Genomic DNA, 15,782 nt, shown 5'->3' on the forward strand with positions numbered 1-15,782 from the left:
CGTCTCAGCGGTAGCCACACCAGTGGCCTGGAGACAAGTCCATTTGCAGAGCTCCCAGCCCAAATACATAAAGCGAGTGAATTACAAAAAAAAAAAAAAAAAAAGCCTCTCCAGGTTCCCAAGAACAGAAGAAATGGATGAATCCTCAATGCTATTGTCAGTAAAGCCACTAGAATCAAACAGGCAATCAGCTCTCCGCAGCAAAATACTCCCTTCCTCCCACAGGCATCAGTCCAAGGAAAGTGAAGGCACTTAACAGTCGTGTAAAGAATCAATCATGTATTTCAAGGAGTAGCGGTAGCTCTATCAAGCTGAGAGCACAACAAAACTTAATTCCTGTGGGAAATATCTTTCATGAGCAAGCTGCTTAGAGTAGAGAGGAGGAGGGCTCAGACACTGGTCTAGGCTGTTCTTTTTTTTTTTTTTTTTTTTTTTGAGCCAATTGATTTAATTGCTATGCTGAAGTGCTTTCTCTTCATAAAGATTCAGCAAGTCTTTTGGTGTTAAATTCAGGTTTAGGAATGTATTAGACCAATTGTGTAAATTGACTGATAGTCTTCAAGCAGGCCCATCAATTATATTTGTGCTCTCTTTATACTGCACAGTGTAAAAGCTGGTCTAAAGACTTTCAGTTTTCCTTTCTGATTGCCGTCATATTTTATCAATCTAGAAAATATTGTAGGCTGTGCTACTAAGCATGCTGTACTCTTGCTGCAAAATAAGCTAATTTTCAGTTTCCTAGCATTTTCTTACCTATTGCTTGGGTCGAAATGCTTCTGCCCTGCGTACCTTTTTCAGTTATTGAAAAAGGATTTGGACTAAATTGTTTCTCCGGGCATGGAGGATGTCCCCACGTGCTGCCTATTTACCCTTTGTGGTTGGGTTCCTCCGCGGTAACTCCCAGGGGCAGGAAAGGCGTGTGGGACCAGATGTGTCTGGCAAGGACGGGCGGTGGCTGAAGGATGGGAGAAAAGCTTAGCTCACACGAGCGCTGACATGGGGATTATGCAGGAGATAGGACTTGAGGCAAGAACTTAGCGGTACAGTGAGAAAGTCAAAACCAAGATCTTGATGAAGGCTTGGAGAGCAAGATTAAAACCGAGTAGCTCTGGCTGGGGCGAGACACCTGAGAAGGACATCTGGAAGCTATATGGTGCATCCACCCAATTCACTTTCCCGAGCCTCTTCTTCCAGATGTCTAATCTGAGATGTCGGGGGTTGATTTGCAGAATTATTGGTCTTCACTAGTGAACATGATGGACACCAATCGCTATACTCCTAATTTTCCTTTCGATAAGATTAGGATAATTCTCCAGGAGTATTACAAATACAAATGAGTATTTCTGAAGCACACAGAGCCTGAGCAGAGACAAGAGGCACTGAAAAACCTCTGAGGATGTTAGTCATTTTGTCTTTGAAGCAGGCTTTGAATGCCTGAGTCGGGAAGTCTGCTCGAGCTGGCCTAAGGCTACAGAACAAATGATGAGAAAGCGAAGAGCTGCTCTTGAGTCATGCACTGTCCACCCTTTGTACTGAATAGGGCACAGGAAAAATGAGACATGGTTGGCTGAAGAAAAGGCTATGTTATAAAGCATATAGATAAATGGGAACAATTTAAGTTTTCATGAGCAACCTTCATTTTGACACATTCTGACTTTCAGGGCTTAATGTTCCTTTTTTGTGTACATACAGGCTTAACTGAAATCAAAGCCTTCAAAAGGAAATTCTTAAATATCTTTAATTATAGCTGGGGCTACCAAAGTTGACTGTTATTAGGAAGAGCTCAGCTGGAGTCAAAACACATGAAAATTTGTATAAAATAGGTATGAGTTGGAGCTCAGTTTGCTCCCTTAGCTTATGGCAGAAAGTTACTCTGTTCAAAGTGCCTGTACATGGACTAAATTGCATTTACCTATTACTTAAACCATCAAAGAGGATCTTTAAAAGGACTTAAACGATGTATAAGCCTCTACTAGCACTTTGACAAGGGTGAATTGCATTTTCTATTTTCTTTCCAAGGATTTAAATGGGCTTTGGATTAGACCCTGAAGCTATATGTACCCAAAAGAAAATTATGTATACTAGTTTATATTGTGTATTGAGGATTTCTTTCTCTGAACTACAGTGCTACGTGTTATTTCAGACTAATTTTCTTATTGTCTTCTTGTTCACAGCACCTAAAATGTTCTCTTCAGCTGTTTAATAAAGACTTTCTATCCCACACAAACCACATGCAAATTAACTAGTGTTATTAAGGCTATATGGCTGCATCCACCATTTGGCCTCCGTGTTTTGTTTAAACTTATGACATAACATTAAATCCATATCCTTTGCATAATTTGCAAAGTTTAGCCTCAAGATCTGCCTGTTTACTTGTTCAGGAATGAAGTCGTACGTGCTTCAAACAGGTTATCTTACATCTTTATCTTCATTATCGGATGGCTGGATATTCATGGCAGTTTGAATGAGACAGTGAGGAAATGAACATGAGCTAAAGTGGTGGTGGAAGAAGGTTCAGCTGGGGCTACAGCTGAGCTACCAAAATAGCAGGGTTTTGCTCAAATGCAGATGTAGTTATACCATCATTAAAATGTCTTATATGCCAACCAATATAAATTCCTCTGCTGGCATATGTGGTACAGTTAGACCAGTACAACTCTGGATATGTAAACCCTAAACGGCCCAATGCTAGCAGGAAGAGCCATCATTTTTCCTTTAGAAAGAATTGTAATAACTCTGTCCAGGACAATAAACGTTAAGCTGCTTTCAAGCAAAGTCTTACTTTGGTTATCACATAAATGTAAAATAAAGAGAATGTGAATCTCAAGGTACCGTCTGTTCAAGTTACCCAAGGCTAATCATATCACATAGTTTACTGACCTCCTGCTCTTTCTTTAACATCTCCATGGCTTCCCGAAACTTTCTTTCCTTCTCCTCTGTTTCAGCAATAGTGGCTTGATTCTGCTCTTCATATGCCATGGCCACAACAGCCAGAATCAGGTTGACCAGATAAAATGAGCCCAAAAAGATGACCAGCATAAAAAAAAGCATGTAGATCTTCCCAGCAGATCTGAGAGTCTGTAAGCACAAAAGCAAAATCACTAACACTTGTTTACAATGTTTTTTTAAAAGAAAAAAAAATTAGATTTACAATATAATTGAATTAAGCCTTTGTTAATAGCCCAAACAGAATCCCTTTGATGACAAATGACAACCACATGCAAGGAAATAATCTTCTCACCAATAAATTTTTATACCTTAGTCAAAAATTATGTGCCTTGCAGGAAAATTCATTTCTAAATAAAGAATGCTTTCTTTGTTTACCAAATATCTCCACTGGTTTTCTTTTAGAATAAATAATCTTACGATCTATTGCAGTGAAAGCTTCCCCCACACAGCTCAACTTATTTTTGTCCAGTGCATAGAAACTTTCCAAGCAGGATTCATGTTGTATCCCTTCAAATGTCTACAGTCTAGGTCCTTTACAGTCAGTGGGGAGAAAAAGTTACTTTCAGGGTGCAACTCATCTGAATGTCATTTAGACATCTGCCTTGGTATAAGAAGAAACAAACCTTGGGACCATTGACTGTATTGCCTGGTTCTTCACCAGATTTATAGGCATAACTGGAGTTTAGGTTAACAGGCTGAGCTTATATTACAGATATGTCCCATGGTCAATGACTTGATGCTAGTGATAGAAACCACTGTGTGTTATTATAAGGTCAAATAATAAAAGGGAGTGACATTCACCCTTATTTGCCACAACACTTTCAGTCTTCCAGAGTTGTACATGCAGCTGTGGGCCAAGTAAGTGAATATAGTTTAAAGAAACTTCAATTTCATTGTTTTACATTTTCCTGAAATGAAATTGTATAACTGGCTGCATGTTAAGCTGCAATCCCCAATACCTCCAAAGATGTCTGCCTCAGTACCTTCAGAGTAGTACCTGTCAGCACTAACTCCCCTGATTTCCTTATGAGCATGTTCTGGTTTGGGGAATTTTGAGATGCAGAAGTAAATCTTCAGTGGCTTCACGGACAGAGTATGTCCTTCAGCACCAAACTATCATATGTAGTTCTTTGGAGTTCGCATACATTTCAGGAAATGCATGCTAAAATGAGGATTTACCTAGCACACCTTGCACACATGACTGTAAGTTGACTCTGACTCCATTTGTGCCTCTGGCTGTCAGGTGTCCATGACGAAAAGCTTGCAGCAGAGAGAACTGAAAGGTACCAGGTAGTCTTATCACTTGCTGAATTCGTGTTCATTATCGTGCCTTGCAAAACCAGATCTGCCAAGCACACAGCTGCTTCTCTAGCCTTTTTCTGAGCTGGACTCCAAAGATTAGTTCATGTTACACCAGCACCTCCCCCAAATCATTATATGGTGATGTGGTGATCTTTCTGAAGTGGTTAACTTCATTTAGATTCAGGTGAATTACCCATTCAAAGTGTCTTTCTCTCGGTACCAATTTTTCCCCCTTTCCCCGAACACCCAGCATAATGTCTTCTGGTATCATCACTCCTAAGAAAAGAAAAGATGGATCTTCTCCAGAACACTAAGAGCACAGTTTACCTAATAACGAGCAATTCTTTCTTGTCTTTAATTATTGGATATATAACTGTAACAAGGTGATGTGTTTATTTCATATTTTTTAACAGTAATAAAACAATCTCATACCTGTTGATAAAGACGTTCCCAACAATCTTGAGTCATAAGACGGAACAAAGAGAGAAAGGCCCAGCCAAAAGTATCAAAGCTTGTGTAACCATGGTCAGGATTTTCCCCAGCCTTCAGACATATATATCCCTCAGGGCACGTGCTGCAAAACATGAAAGACAATACATGAAATGCATCATAGGTGGCTTCAGCATGAAGAAACTGATTTCCAGGGGAACACATGGAATTCTCTTGGTTAAGAGTACAAATCCTCAATGGTAAATTCCTTCACTGGGTAAGAACGCAGGAAACAGGTGGATGCTAACTTCACAATACCAAAGATCTTTGCAATCTTATTTTTCCTTTGAAAGGATAACTGGAAAATGGTAACCATAGCTTGAGCTGCAATGGCAAATAAGCACCTAGCATTTCAGATATTTGGAACAGACCACAATTAGGTGTATAAGCAGGACTTTGGTGCTTAAATATGATGTCTCTTGGCACTTATTCCTAATTAAGAATCATAAACGCGGTGTCTCCTGTAATAGTTGTGGGTAATACTGTGATGGTGAACCTGCTTTTCTGGTTACGTAGTCTGACACTGGCTGGATGACACCAGCATGTGCCATCTGAGCACCTTCCCGATTGCTTACTATGCCTGACCTTGCACTCACCCCCTGCAAGGACTAAATCTTTAATCTAAGAAACCCAGCCCTTTGTTCCACTCACCGCCGTAGTCTGGGGTCACGACATTTTTTCTGTTTCTGCCAGGAAAATGTTTTCCTTGTGTGTCTTGCAGACTCACAAATTAAATGGCATGCAGATAGCATGAATATCACTGGCTTTTATTAAACTTTGAGACTCTTGACAAGTAATTTTCCAGCCCCATATGCCAGGATAGAAAAAGAATGCTCTCAGTGGTACTATGTAAGTATTGAATTGCATCACCAGGTGAAACACAAGGTAGAAGAGATCCCGGGTCAATGAGCCACCCTCTTTCCCAGAACGGTACAATATGATTAATCAAAAGATCCCACACCTCTTGCATATCGCAAGCTGCTTCCCAAGCATAAGATATGACCCATCAGAAACTGAAGACACAGAGTGATATGCAAAGGCTTACTGCTCTATGTAAAGGAAGAGAATATGAGATCGAGGACGTTGCCAGCATCCTGGAGCTCTACATTATTTGGGAATTTGTTAGGTGGGAACCATCTAACTACCTAGAGAAGCAGAATTCAGGAGAACTTGCAGTAATGCCAGCTCTCTCTGTTCTCCTTATGCTTCAGATAGATAGATAGAGATGAACCTGGTACGATTTGGTGCAAATTCTAGCTGACACAACTAGGGATGGTTGGAACAGGAGAGGTTGTGAAAGCACTTTGTCAGAGATCAGAGACACCGAGAGACACCAACTTCCAGGCAGTGTTTTGAAAACAGAGCAACACCCTCTGCCCTGGCAGATGGTGAGCTTGATGTTCTGCCTGTCAGATGGAGAAATCAAGGTTTTCTGAACTGCCTTCAGATAGGATGATTACTGTAATATCCAGCCATTTTAGACATGTCATCAGTCATGTAGAGTGTGTCCAATGTGTACAGCTTTTAACTTTTTTCTCCCAGCAAAAACCCATAGAGTGTTTCAATCACTGCTGTTTTTTACCAAAGCCGAATATTGCCACAAATTGAAATGCAAAGCAGTAATATAAATAATGCAAAGTAATTTTTAAAATGCCACCCGAAAAAGAAATTGACTCCTGAGAAAGCAGAGTGTGTCTCAGTGTGAAAATCAAGGATTATTTCTTTTTAAATATCAATTTTATACTGATATAAATCAAATCTCTACAGCACAGGATAGCAAACCTGTATTGCATGTTGAGATGAGAAAAAATTGTTATAGGTTTTGAAGTTACATGAATCTATGGTGTCAGCCACCAACATTAGACATTCGACAACACTTTAAGAAGCTTAATTTAATATCATTAGTCAAGCACAAATTTCTAAGTCTGCTTTGAACGCTGAAAAAAGGAGTGCTGAAGCATTGCAAAATGTGTGCATATCCTCGTTTGCAGTACTCTTCAGAAAAAGCAATAAAAATGAAAAGGAACCGTTGATGTTTAATGAATTAAATGTAACACACAAGTGAGAATATAAGAAGTGATTCTGTCACCTTAGGTAGAGCCAAGTTAGTTTATATCAGTTGAGAATTTAGACAATAGTAACTATAGCTCACAAAGAAAGAAAAAGAGCCACTTCTAATTTTTTTCCCTGTCAGCCTAGAAATGCCTCCTTCTAGATCTTTCCTACTCTGCCTAGCTATTGTTTCCTGGTAAGAGCCACATTTGAATAAAAATTACAGTAACATTACTGAGTTAGAAGAGAACAAAACGCAGAAATCTCAGGGTTTTTTCCCCTAAAATATGCAGATGCACACTGAATCTCCCTTGTATATCCATGTCCTTTTTCGAGGCAGCCTTTTCACGAAATCTCCTCTCTCCCAAAGGCAGCATCTGCTGTCACTCTCTGCCATAGAGACATGAGATTTCTGCCTCTGATCTGCTGCTGCAGACAGCCTTCAGTGCCTGTGACGTGCTGCTGACACTGTTCAAGAGCTCTGAGAAATGGATCCTCTGGGCTCCTGAGAAGGAAACCCTTTCCACTTGCTTGCGCTAAGACATCATGTCCGGACAGGGCATGAAAATTTTTGTAAGGCTTATTCCTTTTGCCATGAGAAAATGACTGCTCTCACCTACTGTGCTTGGCTGGAAACTAAGTGATCATGTCCAGAGGTGGACAGCCTTTCCTTAGTCTTCCACGAAAGACCAGTCCCAAGTGGCTCCACTGAGCTGGTCTCATCACTCATATTTTAACATCACTAATGACTAAAACATCTGAATACAGCTGTGAAAAACTTGATGGTGATTACATGAATGGTGAACTTAAGCCTAGACAGTGCAGTCGGTTGGAAATTAGGTTTCATCCAGAATAAGTTGCCTAAAATCTTAGGCAAAATGGAAATTAATTTCAATATGACAGAGAGAGATAGACTTTCCTCTTAATCTCTTCACCATTTTGAACAAGAAAGTCTGAAAGAAAGGATATATTATGAGCATTGCACTTAGCTGTATTTTCATAGGAACCTCTCCGCACCAAGAGATTAGAGGCTGCAAAGTCACTCTTAGGTTCACTGCCAATGTTGCTTCCTGGGAAAACTGTTTTGATGCAGAAGAAAATTAGAGCAACTGCTCAAAGCACTTTACCACAACTGCTTGGAAAGCCCTAGGACATGGAGGTGCAACTCCCCTGACTGTGAAAATGAGCAATGGTACCTAAGACAAATATTTTCTGTTTATAACACAGTTAGTATTTTTTCATGTCTCATTCTGTGTTTATGTGTCTCTAAAACCTTTTCCACTCAGCAGTAGATTGCTGGTGCGAAAAGATCTGTCTTACTCTGCAGTGAGTGTACACGGTTCTCTAATATTATGTTCAGGTGTAAGAGCATTCAAACAAGGTGTCTTCAGCATGAAAAGTATGAACTTCAGCTCAAAAATGCTACTAATGTTAGCTCGCATCCTTCTTACAGAGACTAGACACTTGAGACAAAATATCCTACATTTCAACTCCTTATTCTTGCTCGCCCTCTTTTGTAGCCAACAAAAGTGATAACCCATGGGGTATGGGAACACATTAAAAACACTGAGAGGAAAACAAAAAGCTGCTTCCCAGAAAAACACTCTACAGAAATTTAGGTGTAAGAGTCTCATATGAGAATATTATTCTGCAACTGAGACCATTTCCTCTGAGGATTTTTTTAAGGAGTCTCAAGATTTGGCTGAAGCATCTTCGATGTATAATATTAAGCCTTCCCCTTCGGATTTTTTAGCAAACTCTTTAGCTTCTTTTACCTCGGGGAAGCATTTCACAGGATTGCACTCTCCTCTGATGCACAGGGATGGGCAACAACAACAGCAAGCTACATAAATATAATATCCTCCACAGGAGCCTAACAGGATGCTGTTCAATTGATCACAATAAAATTAGTGTCATTGATTCAGAAAAGTTAAAAGCATCAGTCTACCTACCTATCCATCAGGCTGTAATCACCATTGTAAGCTGGCATTGGTACAGGAAATTAAAGAACATAAGAAACAGCTTTGTTTTAAATAACACAGATTGGGAATGCCAGAGAGTTGTAGCTGAGGGGCATAATTACAAAACGCTCTGTCTCAAGAGTTTAATCTAGGCAAGCCAAGTGACCTGCTGATCCAGACTGTAGTGGCCAATAGGGTTGTGCAATAAAAGAAGATTTGTAAAACAACCATGTGCTGGATTGTAACATTCAGACCCTGAAAATACAGGGAGGGTTGCCCATGTGTTACCAGGAGTTAGCATCAAGCAGCTGTTAATGTCAGCTACGACATCTGTAAGGTGAAGGCTGCACTCTCACTTGGTTTAGTTTGCAAAGGCACGCTACGGCTTGCTACACCGAATTGCTTATGAAAGAAGCAATAATGGGAGGTAAAGTACATACCACAGTCACACTGAAAATTAAAAAACCAAAACCATATTGTGGTAAGGGCCCCTTACTGTTCCTGCTTAGGTCACAGCTTAAGCCCAAGAATGCAGAAACCAAGCTGAAATGTTTATTACTGACGTTTTTGACACATGGCTAATTCCAGAGGAATGGAAACTACCTTGATGAGCACAGTGGGGTGTCAAAGCCTGGCACTAAGAGCTGGAAGGACAGCTGGTGCCCACGGCCTCCAGGGCTTATTGATGTGCACGGTAGAGTCTTCCTCAACTTGCCTCTTCATGCTAAAGTCCTCAGGCCACAAAAGAGAGGCTTAGATCTCCTTTAGGTCACAGGCCCGAGTGTTTTTCTCTCACTTTCCTTGGTTTTGAGGCAGGAGACCAGAAGCCAAACAAGGAGTGCATACTGTGCAGTGGTTGTGGGGGAACAGACAAAGATCCTTAGACTAACATTTGCTCCTACCTGAGAAGACGAAACTACCCGTTCTGAAACAGGGCAATATTTTTAAAAATGGATGCTGTAAGGACGACTGAGCGTGCAGGAGAAAGGGGCCAAAAGGCAGCAACGCCCCAGCCAAAGCTGGGCATTGCCATCAGCAGGTGCTCAGTCTGCCCGAGTGTCACAGGTCACCCTCCTTCCCCTGCTCTTTCCTGTTTTGATATATCAAAGTCTAATCACGGTTAGAGGGTCTGACTTAAAATTCCCCCTTAACTGCCATCTAAGAGCCAACATCTCACTCGCAGAGGCACCCTTCACTTTGGATAGGTCTGACTAGGAGCCCCCAGCAGCTCTTATTGCAGGCATCTAAGGGGTCAGAGAGAATTTGAAGGGCATTTTTTAAAGCAAGGGGTGCCAATGGTCTGAAAGGAAGGAAGTGCAAGCAAGTCCAACCAAGGGAAAAAAGGGGGGGGGGGGGGGGGGGGGAGAAGAAGAAGAAAAGCGCGGAATAAAGAGCAACATCAACCAGGAGCTGAAACTGGAGGAGAAAAGGGAAGGAGATACCCATGAGCAGGCTTGCTCACAGGCTCAGAGTACCCACTGACCTGTGCATGCCACTGACTTGTATCCAGGAAAAAAGTTTCTGCCTCCCCCCACTGGCTACTTGCTCAGGCAGATGGAAAACCACTGGTTTCAGCCTGACACATCAGACCCCTCCACGCACACACGCAAGCAGCGAGAGGAAGAACTCCCTCTGCTGCAGTGTGGCTTTTTTAGACTTCGTGCTGCAGCAAGGTAAGCAAACTCTCATTTCTTCTCACTCAATCCAGTGGCCAGACACTGGATCTTCTGTCTAACCCGTCAAACAAAATGTAGGGCAATAATTTATCATAAACATAATGGTAGATTACTGCTTAATGAAGACTGTAGCCCCTGGTAAGTCTGCTTCTCTCATGTGGCTGATGAGCTTATTACAGCTTTGACTAAGAGGTAATATTACCCATCCTTAAGAATTGAGTGGATTTGGATTTAATCCCTACTGCTGCTGTTTAACCAGAGACATGATCTTCCAAATACACAACTGATCCCTAGGAGTGGGGACTGTTATTGTTGCCCCTAAGCCTGTATAATACCTAATGTTATGCCAATGGCCCCTGCAGCATCTTTCAGGTGACATACTTGCTTTCTGTTTTTTCTCATACTCAAGTGAGAGGCTTTCTCACCGTGAGCAAACCATCCTCATTCTCCTGTCACTGTACCAACACAGAGTAGATGGAAAAGTTTGTGTGATTTACATCAGAATCTAGTTAAATTCATTTAAGGTATGCTGTACAGCCTGAAGGTTTGTAATAAATTCATTAATATTGCTTACTAATCTGGGGTGTAATTACGTTATTAGCTCTGGCAATTTAAACAACACACTTCGTTCTTTCCAAAATACCCTTGCTTTGGTGACATTTGAAGAAGACACATTTGGAAACTGTCTCCCCTTCCTCACTCCACCAGCCTTTCCAGCCTTTCCCACCCATCAGCCAGCTGTACCCCATCAGACTGAATTTGGCGAGTGTTACGAACACACCAGTCCCACTAGGCACATGCCAAAGCTCCCCAGTACCCCCATTCCCTGTGATGGACCCGTTCATTCAGCAAGTTAAACACATGCTGCCGGACCACGACCTGCCCGACAAAGTTGGCTATCGCTCCCCAGGAGTATATATGTGCAACTAAGACACCTGAGCACCATCTTCACCCCACCCATCCATGGACTGCACCTCTGAAATGCAGACCTTCCAAGCCAAGGGGACTATTCTCACCCTACTTGTCCAGTATCCAACACAACGTGGCCTGAATCTGGGGCCTTCTTATATTAAGAAAACAAGTAATAATAACAATAAATTAATAGTAATAATAATAATAATAATAATAAGAAGAAGAATATGGATTTAAGTTCAGGCAACTCAGAGCTGCAGTGGTCCTAATTACCAGCAGCAAATAAAGAATCGCCTGGGTGCATCATTCTCTGGTGCAGTTCCCCAGTTTCCAGCACAGCTGGGGTTGTGTTACTGGGCATGTTTGCTTGCAGTCAGGGGACTAAGTGCTGTGGGAGAGAGTGCTGTTTGACATGTTCTTCTGGCAAGCATGCACACTGTTCCAGGCTCTCCACCTGCCGAGGGCTGGGTGAGAGCTGCAGCACTGGGCTGCGCAAAGTAGCTTTGGTGGAAGAACCAACCATCTGATAGCAGCGCTGCTCCTCAGTCCGTTGCACGTTTCTTCTCTACCCTTGAGGGGTGTGATGAGCCTTTGCAAGGGACTTTAAATCACCGCGTGGAGGATGCATAAAGGCAAAGGAATGTTACTATAGCTCAGAGAGATCAAAGTGCTGCATCGCTGTACATGCCATAAAGAGTACGCTGACAGTGTGGTGGCGTGGAGAAGCTACCATAAAAATGTTGCTTTCGGTACTCTCGGTGACTACGAAAACAGGTATCTGATGCAACTTTATGTATTGGTATTAACTACCTTAGGAAAATACCACAACACAAAAGGAAACCAAGTTTTTTCTGATGATGCTTTAGAAAGAGTTAGGACTCACTCAAAAACTTTGAGGAGCACTACACCACATGGTCGTTCCTTCATCCCTTATATGCAATAAGCTCAGTGACAGCAGAATTTACCAAACCATATAGAATCTTGCCCCGCACCGTACATTATTTTAATGTACCCTGTTAAGAAAAATCAAGGTCATAGTGAGGATAAAGGTAGCTAAAGTTTCTATAGCAACAGTTACTAGGATGCAGTTGCCAAAGGTGCTTTCTTGTTGCATCCTGAAGTAGCTTTACTGGCTGCTTTTCCTTCCTGCTCACTAGTCTTTTTGGCAATATCAGTACAGACACGATGCAAATGTGCTTTCATTGTCAGTATGATCTCGTAGAAAATTCCTGCCTACAAGCTGAATATACAGGACATATCATGTGAAAGGGAAAAAAAAAAATTAAGCAGTATGACCTTGAGATCCAAAGGGGATACAATTGACTTAAAACATGCACACTTTTCTGAAAAGCCAGCTTCCTGTTGTAGTTGCAAGTGAAAAAGTGAAAAGAACAAAGATAAGTTTCTCTTTTTTGTCTGTTTGTTTACTTTGTACATTGATAGCATCTTGTCTGTTTCTCTTTCTCCTAATGGACAAATTTCCTTGCTGTTTCTATTGCTCTTCCAAACCTTCAGGCAGAAGGGGAAGAAAAAACAGCAGTCTAACCACAGCAGAAAGATGCCCAGGTGAAATTACAACAGGATAAAAGTGGAAATGTTTTAGAGCTGAAATGTATCTTCCTTTCTCACGGACAGATAATTCCAAGCTGCTGCAGCCAGCCCCTGTAAGTCTTTACTCTGTGGGGAAGCACGGGACTCTGCAGTGCTGGTCGTCTCATCAAAATGACCAGTTAATAGTCACGGAGAAGGAGCAAGCCGTAATTGTACGGGCGGCGTGAAGCAGGCTGGTGGGGCCTGACATGGAACGGTTCCCACAGCCCACTTGCTGGGAGATTTGCTCTGATGATCACGGTAGGGCGATGCCTGGTAGGCGCAGTGGGGATCGTGCTCTAGCAGATGCCTCGTTGGATCTGGAGGTGGGATCAGGACCGCGTCTCCTCCCGAGAGCAGTGCCCTTGGAGGTTCCCTCGCTTCTTGCCTGGTGTTGGCCACGTCCCATTGCCCGGAGCCAGGCACCGAATGCTGGGGTTTGTCCTTGCTGTAGGTCCCCAAGCACACCCTAAAGCATTGCGCCCAACTACAGGCCTTCCCTTTGACGCTATCACCATAAATACTCATCTCTGGATATGAAATAATTTTGCCCTCAGGGGCGACTTTCACACAGTAGGGTAGATGCCTTCAAAAGGGCCGTGATGCCTGATTACAGGGAGTGTACGGTGCTGCTTGCTGTCACCTGCTGTTCTGTAGCCCTTGCAGAGCATAGTCCACTTGATGCTAAGACTGGATTTCACAAAGGCTAGAGCAGCTTTCAGCTTCTGCTCTGAGCTAAGATCTTCCAAATATTTGATCATCGTACTGGATCTTTACTGGACCTTCCTCAGGGCTAAAACCAGGTGTTCAAAATTGGATAAGCTATACACTGGGAATTAAATTGAAAAGTAAATTTATAGAATTTGTAATCCCTTTGAAAATCAGACTATCTGAGCTTTCTCCATTTATTTTAACCAAATCAAATCAAAGAAAGAAGCTGAATTTGCAAAGACAACCAACTTGGATAAATCCTAGTGCAGCCACATCCAAAAGAACAACAAAATTTAACCCCGAAACACATCTAAGAAACACGAATAATTCTGCAAATACACTACATTTTTTCTGTTAAAAGAGCCTTGCTGTTAGCACTGCTTCCAGTGTCTGACCAATCTGTGACACACACCTCAGAGCAGAGGATTTTTCCATTAACGTGGTGCTCTGAATGTGCTTGTTGTGAAACACCGAGCACGCGTCACTAGCGTTCACTTTGAGCCAAAGAACATCTTTGATCACAATCATTTGATTTTCTCTCTTCTCCAAACATTACTTCTTGTTTCCATTGGACTCTTTGTTCCTTGTAAATACAAAGCAAATTCTTGCAGTACATCAAGGGGAAAAATGCAGTTGGACAAACAAGAAGAAAAACAACACAAAATTTCTATTTGATTAAATGAAGAAAAATCAAATTTCATGTATCCTGAAGAAAGTTTCTGAGGGATCATATGGGAAGCCCCACAGACAGGTTAGTTCTTGTGCAACAAAGAAATATGCCATCTCCCTGACATTCCTACTATGTGTCTGCAGTGTGATTTTTAAAGTGGCTTCCTGAGGTTGCTTAAGCATACCTAAAAACATAAATAAATGCTTTTTCTTCCATCTGCCAGGTGAAGTACTAGAGACACGTTTGCTGTTGCTGAGTGACATACATCTATTCAAATCCCTTCTGAACTAGAATCCATATTAGCTAGATCCATTACCTCCTACTTTATTGGCAGTTTGGGTGCTTGTTCAGAAAACAGTCCCTCTTAGTAATGTAATAAAGCCCCCACCTTGGAGATAATTAGGTTGTCTGTGATATAGCATCCACTGATGATCATTTCCCTGCTGATTTTGGCCTGCTACTCCAGCTCAGGTTGCAGTTTCCATCACTACACACTCTTACATCAGACCATCTGAGTCTCATCACCTAATAATTGCCATCGTAGATTTATTTAGATTTTTTTTTTTTTTTTTACTCTTCTATAATAACAGCAACCAGCCAAACCTCAGAGTGTCATTAACATGCTTTTAAAAATGCACTAAAATGGCTTTGTCAATTACCTCGAGATTTAATATCCCGGCCACAACACAGATATCCCTCACTAACAACAAATCCCACCAGGAGTGCACACATGACGCTGCCCTTCCCCGCATTTCCTTTGGGTCCTCAGTGTACCCCAGAGGCTAATAAATTCAAGCTCCAAACTGGGAGCAGAAGCAAGCTCCACAAATGCTATGAACACTCAGACATGGCCTTGCCAGCTGTCTTTCCCTACCACACCTTCCTGATGCCTTGATGGGTTCCCAACTTAAGCATCCTCACTTGTCGTTAATTTGATTGCTAATAGATGGGGGAACCCCAGTCTGATGCATCCACTCACTCTTAACTCACCTCCCTGATCCTGTGGTGCAACCTGTCCCAAAAGGTCCCACGCATTCAGATTTTGTGTTTTACTATTGAACGCACTTGCTTTTGGCTTTGACCATTGAAGAATAAGAGAAAACAAATCCACTCTGTTAAATACGTCAGCCTGTAAATGATGGTCTCTCTATCCTAACAGGTGGGAATACACGACTTTGCAAGTCCCCTGAGGCCTTAGGATCATCTTCCTAATTATCTTCATGTCTTTAAACAACAGGAGTGGAGGACTGGCAGGAACTCTGTGGAAGCTATAACAGATGAGACAACACTTGCTAGTCCTGAGCTAAAAAAACAGTGTAAGTAGGAATATTTAATCCTCATTTTTAGGCATTTAAAACCAAACCTTACTCAGTGGTATTAAATACTTAACTAAAACAGCAAGAGGCTGAAGAAGAAAGAAGTGATGCATAAAGGGGAAGTGGGTTTCCCCTAATGGCACAAACACTGATA

The 15,782-nt window shown here is 41.9% G+C and overlaps 1 protein-coding gene across 1 annotated transcript in view; it reads right to left on the reverse strand.

Moving 5' to 3' along the window:
* Positions 1-15,782, reverse strand: part of SCN5A (sodium voltage-gated channel alpha subunit 5) — a 216,474-nt gene that overhangs the window by 117,875 nt on the left and 82,817 nt on the right. Inside the window, 2 exon segments of the mRNA XM_030009604.2 lie at positions 2,881-3,078; positions 4,684-4,825. Of these exon segments, the coding sequence (XP_029865464.1) occupies positions 2,881-3,078; positions 4,684-4,825 (340 nt within the window).

Source organism: Aquila chrysaetos, chromosome 3 (assembly GCF_900496995.4).
Source record: "Aquila chrysaetos chrysaetos chromosome 3, bAquChr1.4, whole genome shotgun sequence".
NCBI classification, from domain to species: domain Eukaryota; kingdom Metazoa; phylum Chordata; class Aves; order Accipitriformes; family Accipitridae; genus Aquila; species Aquila chrysaetos.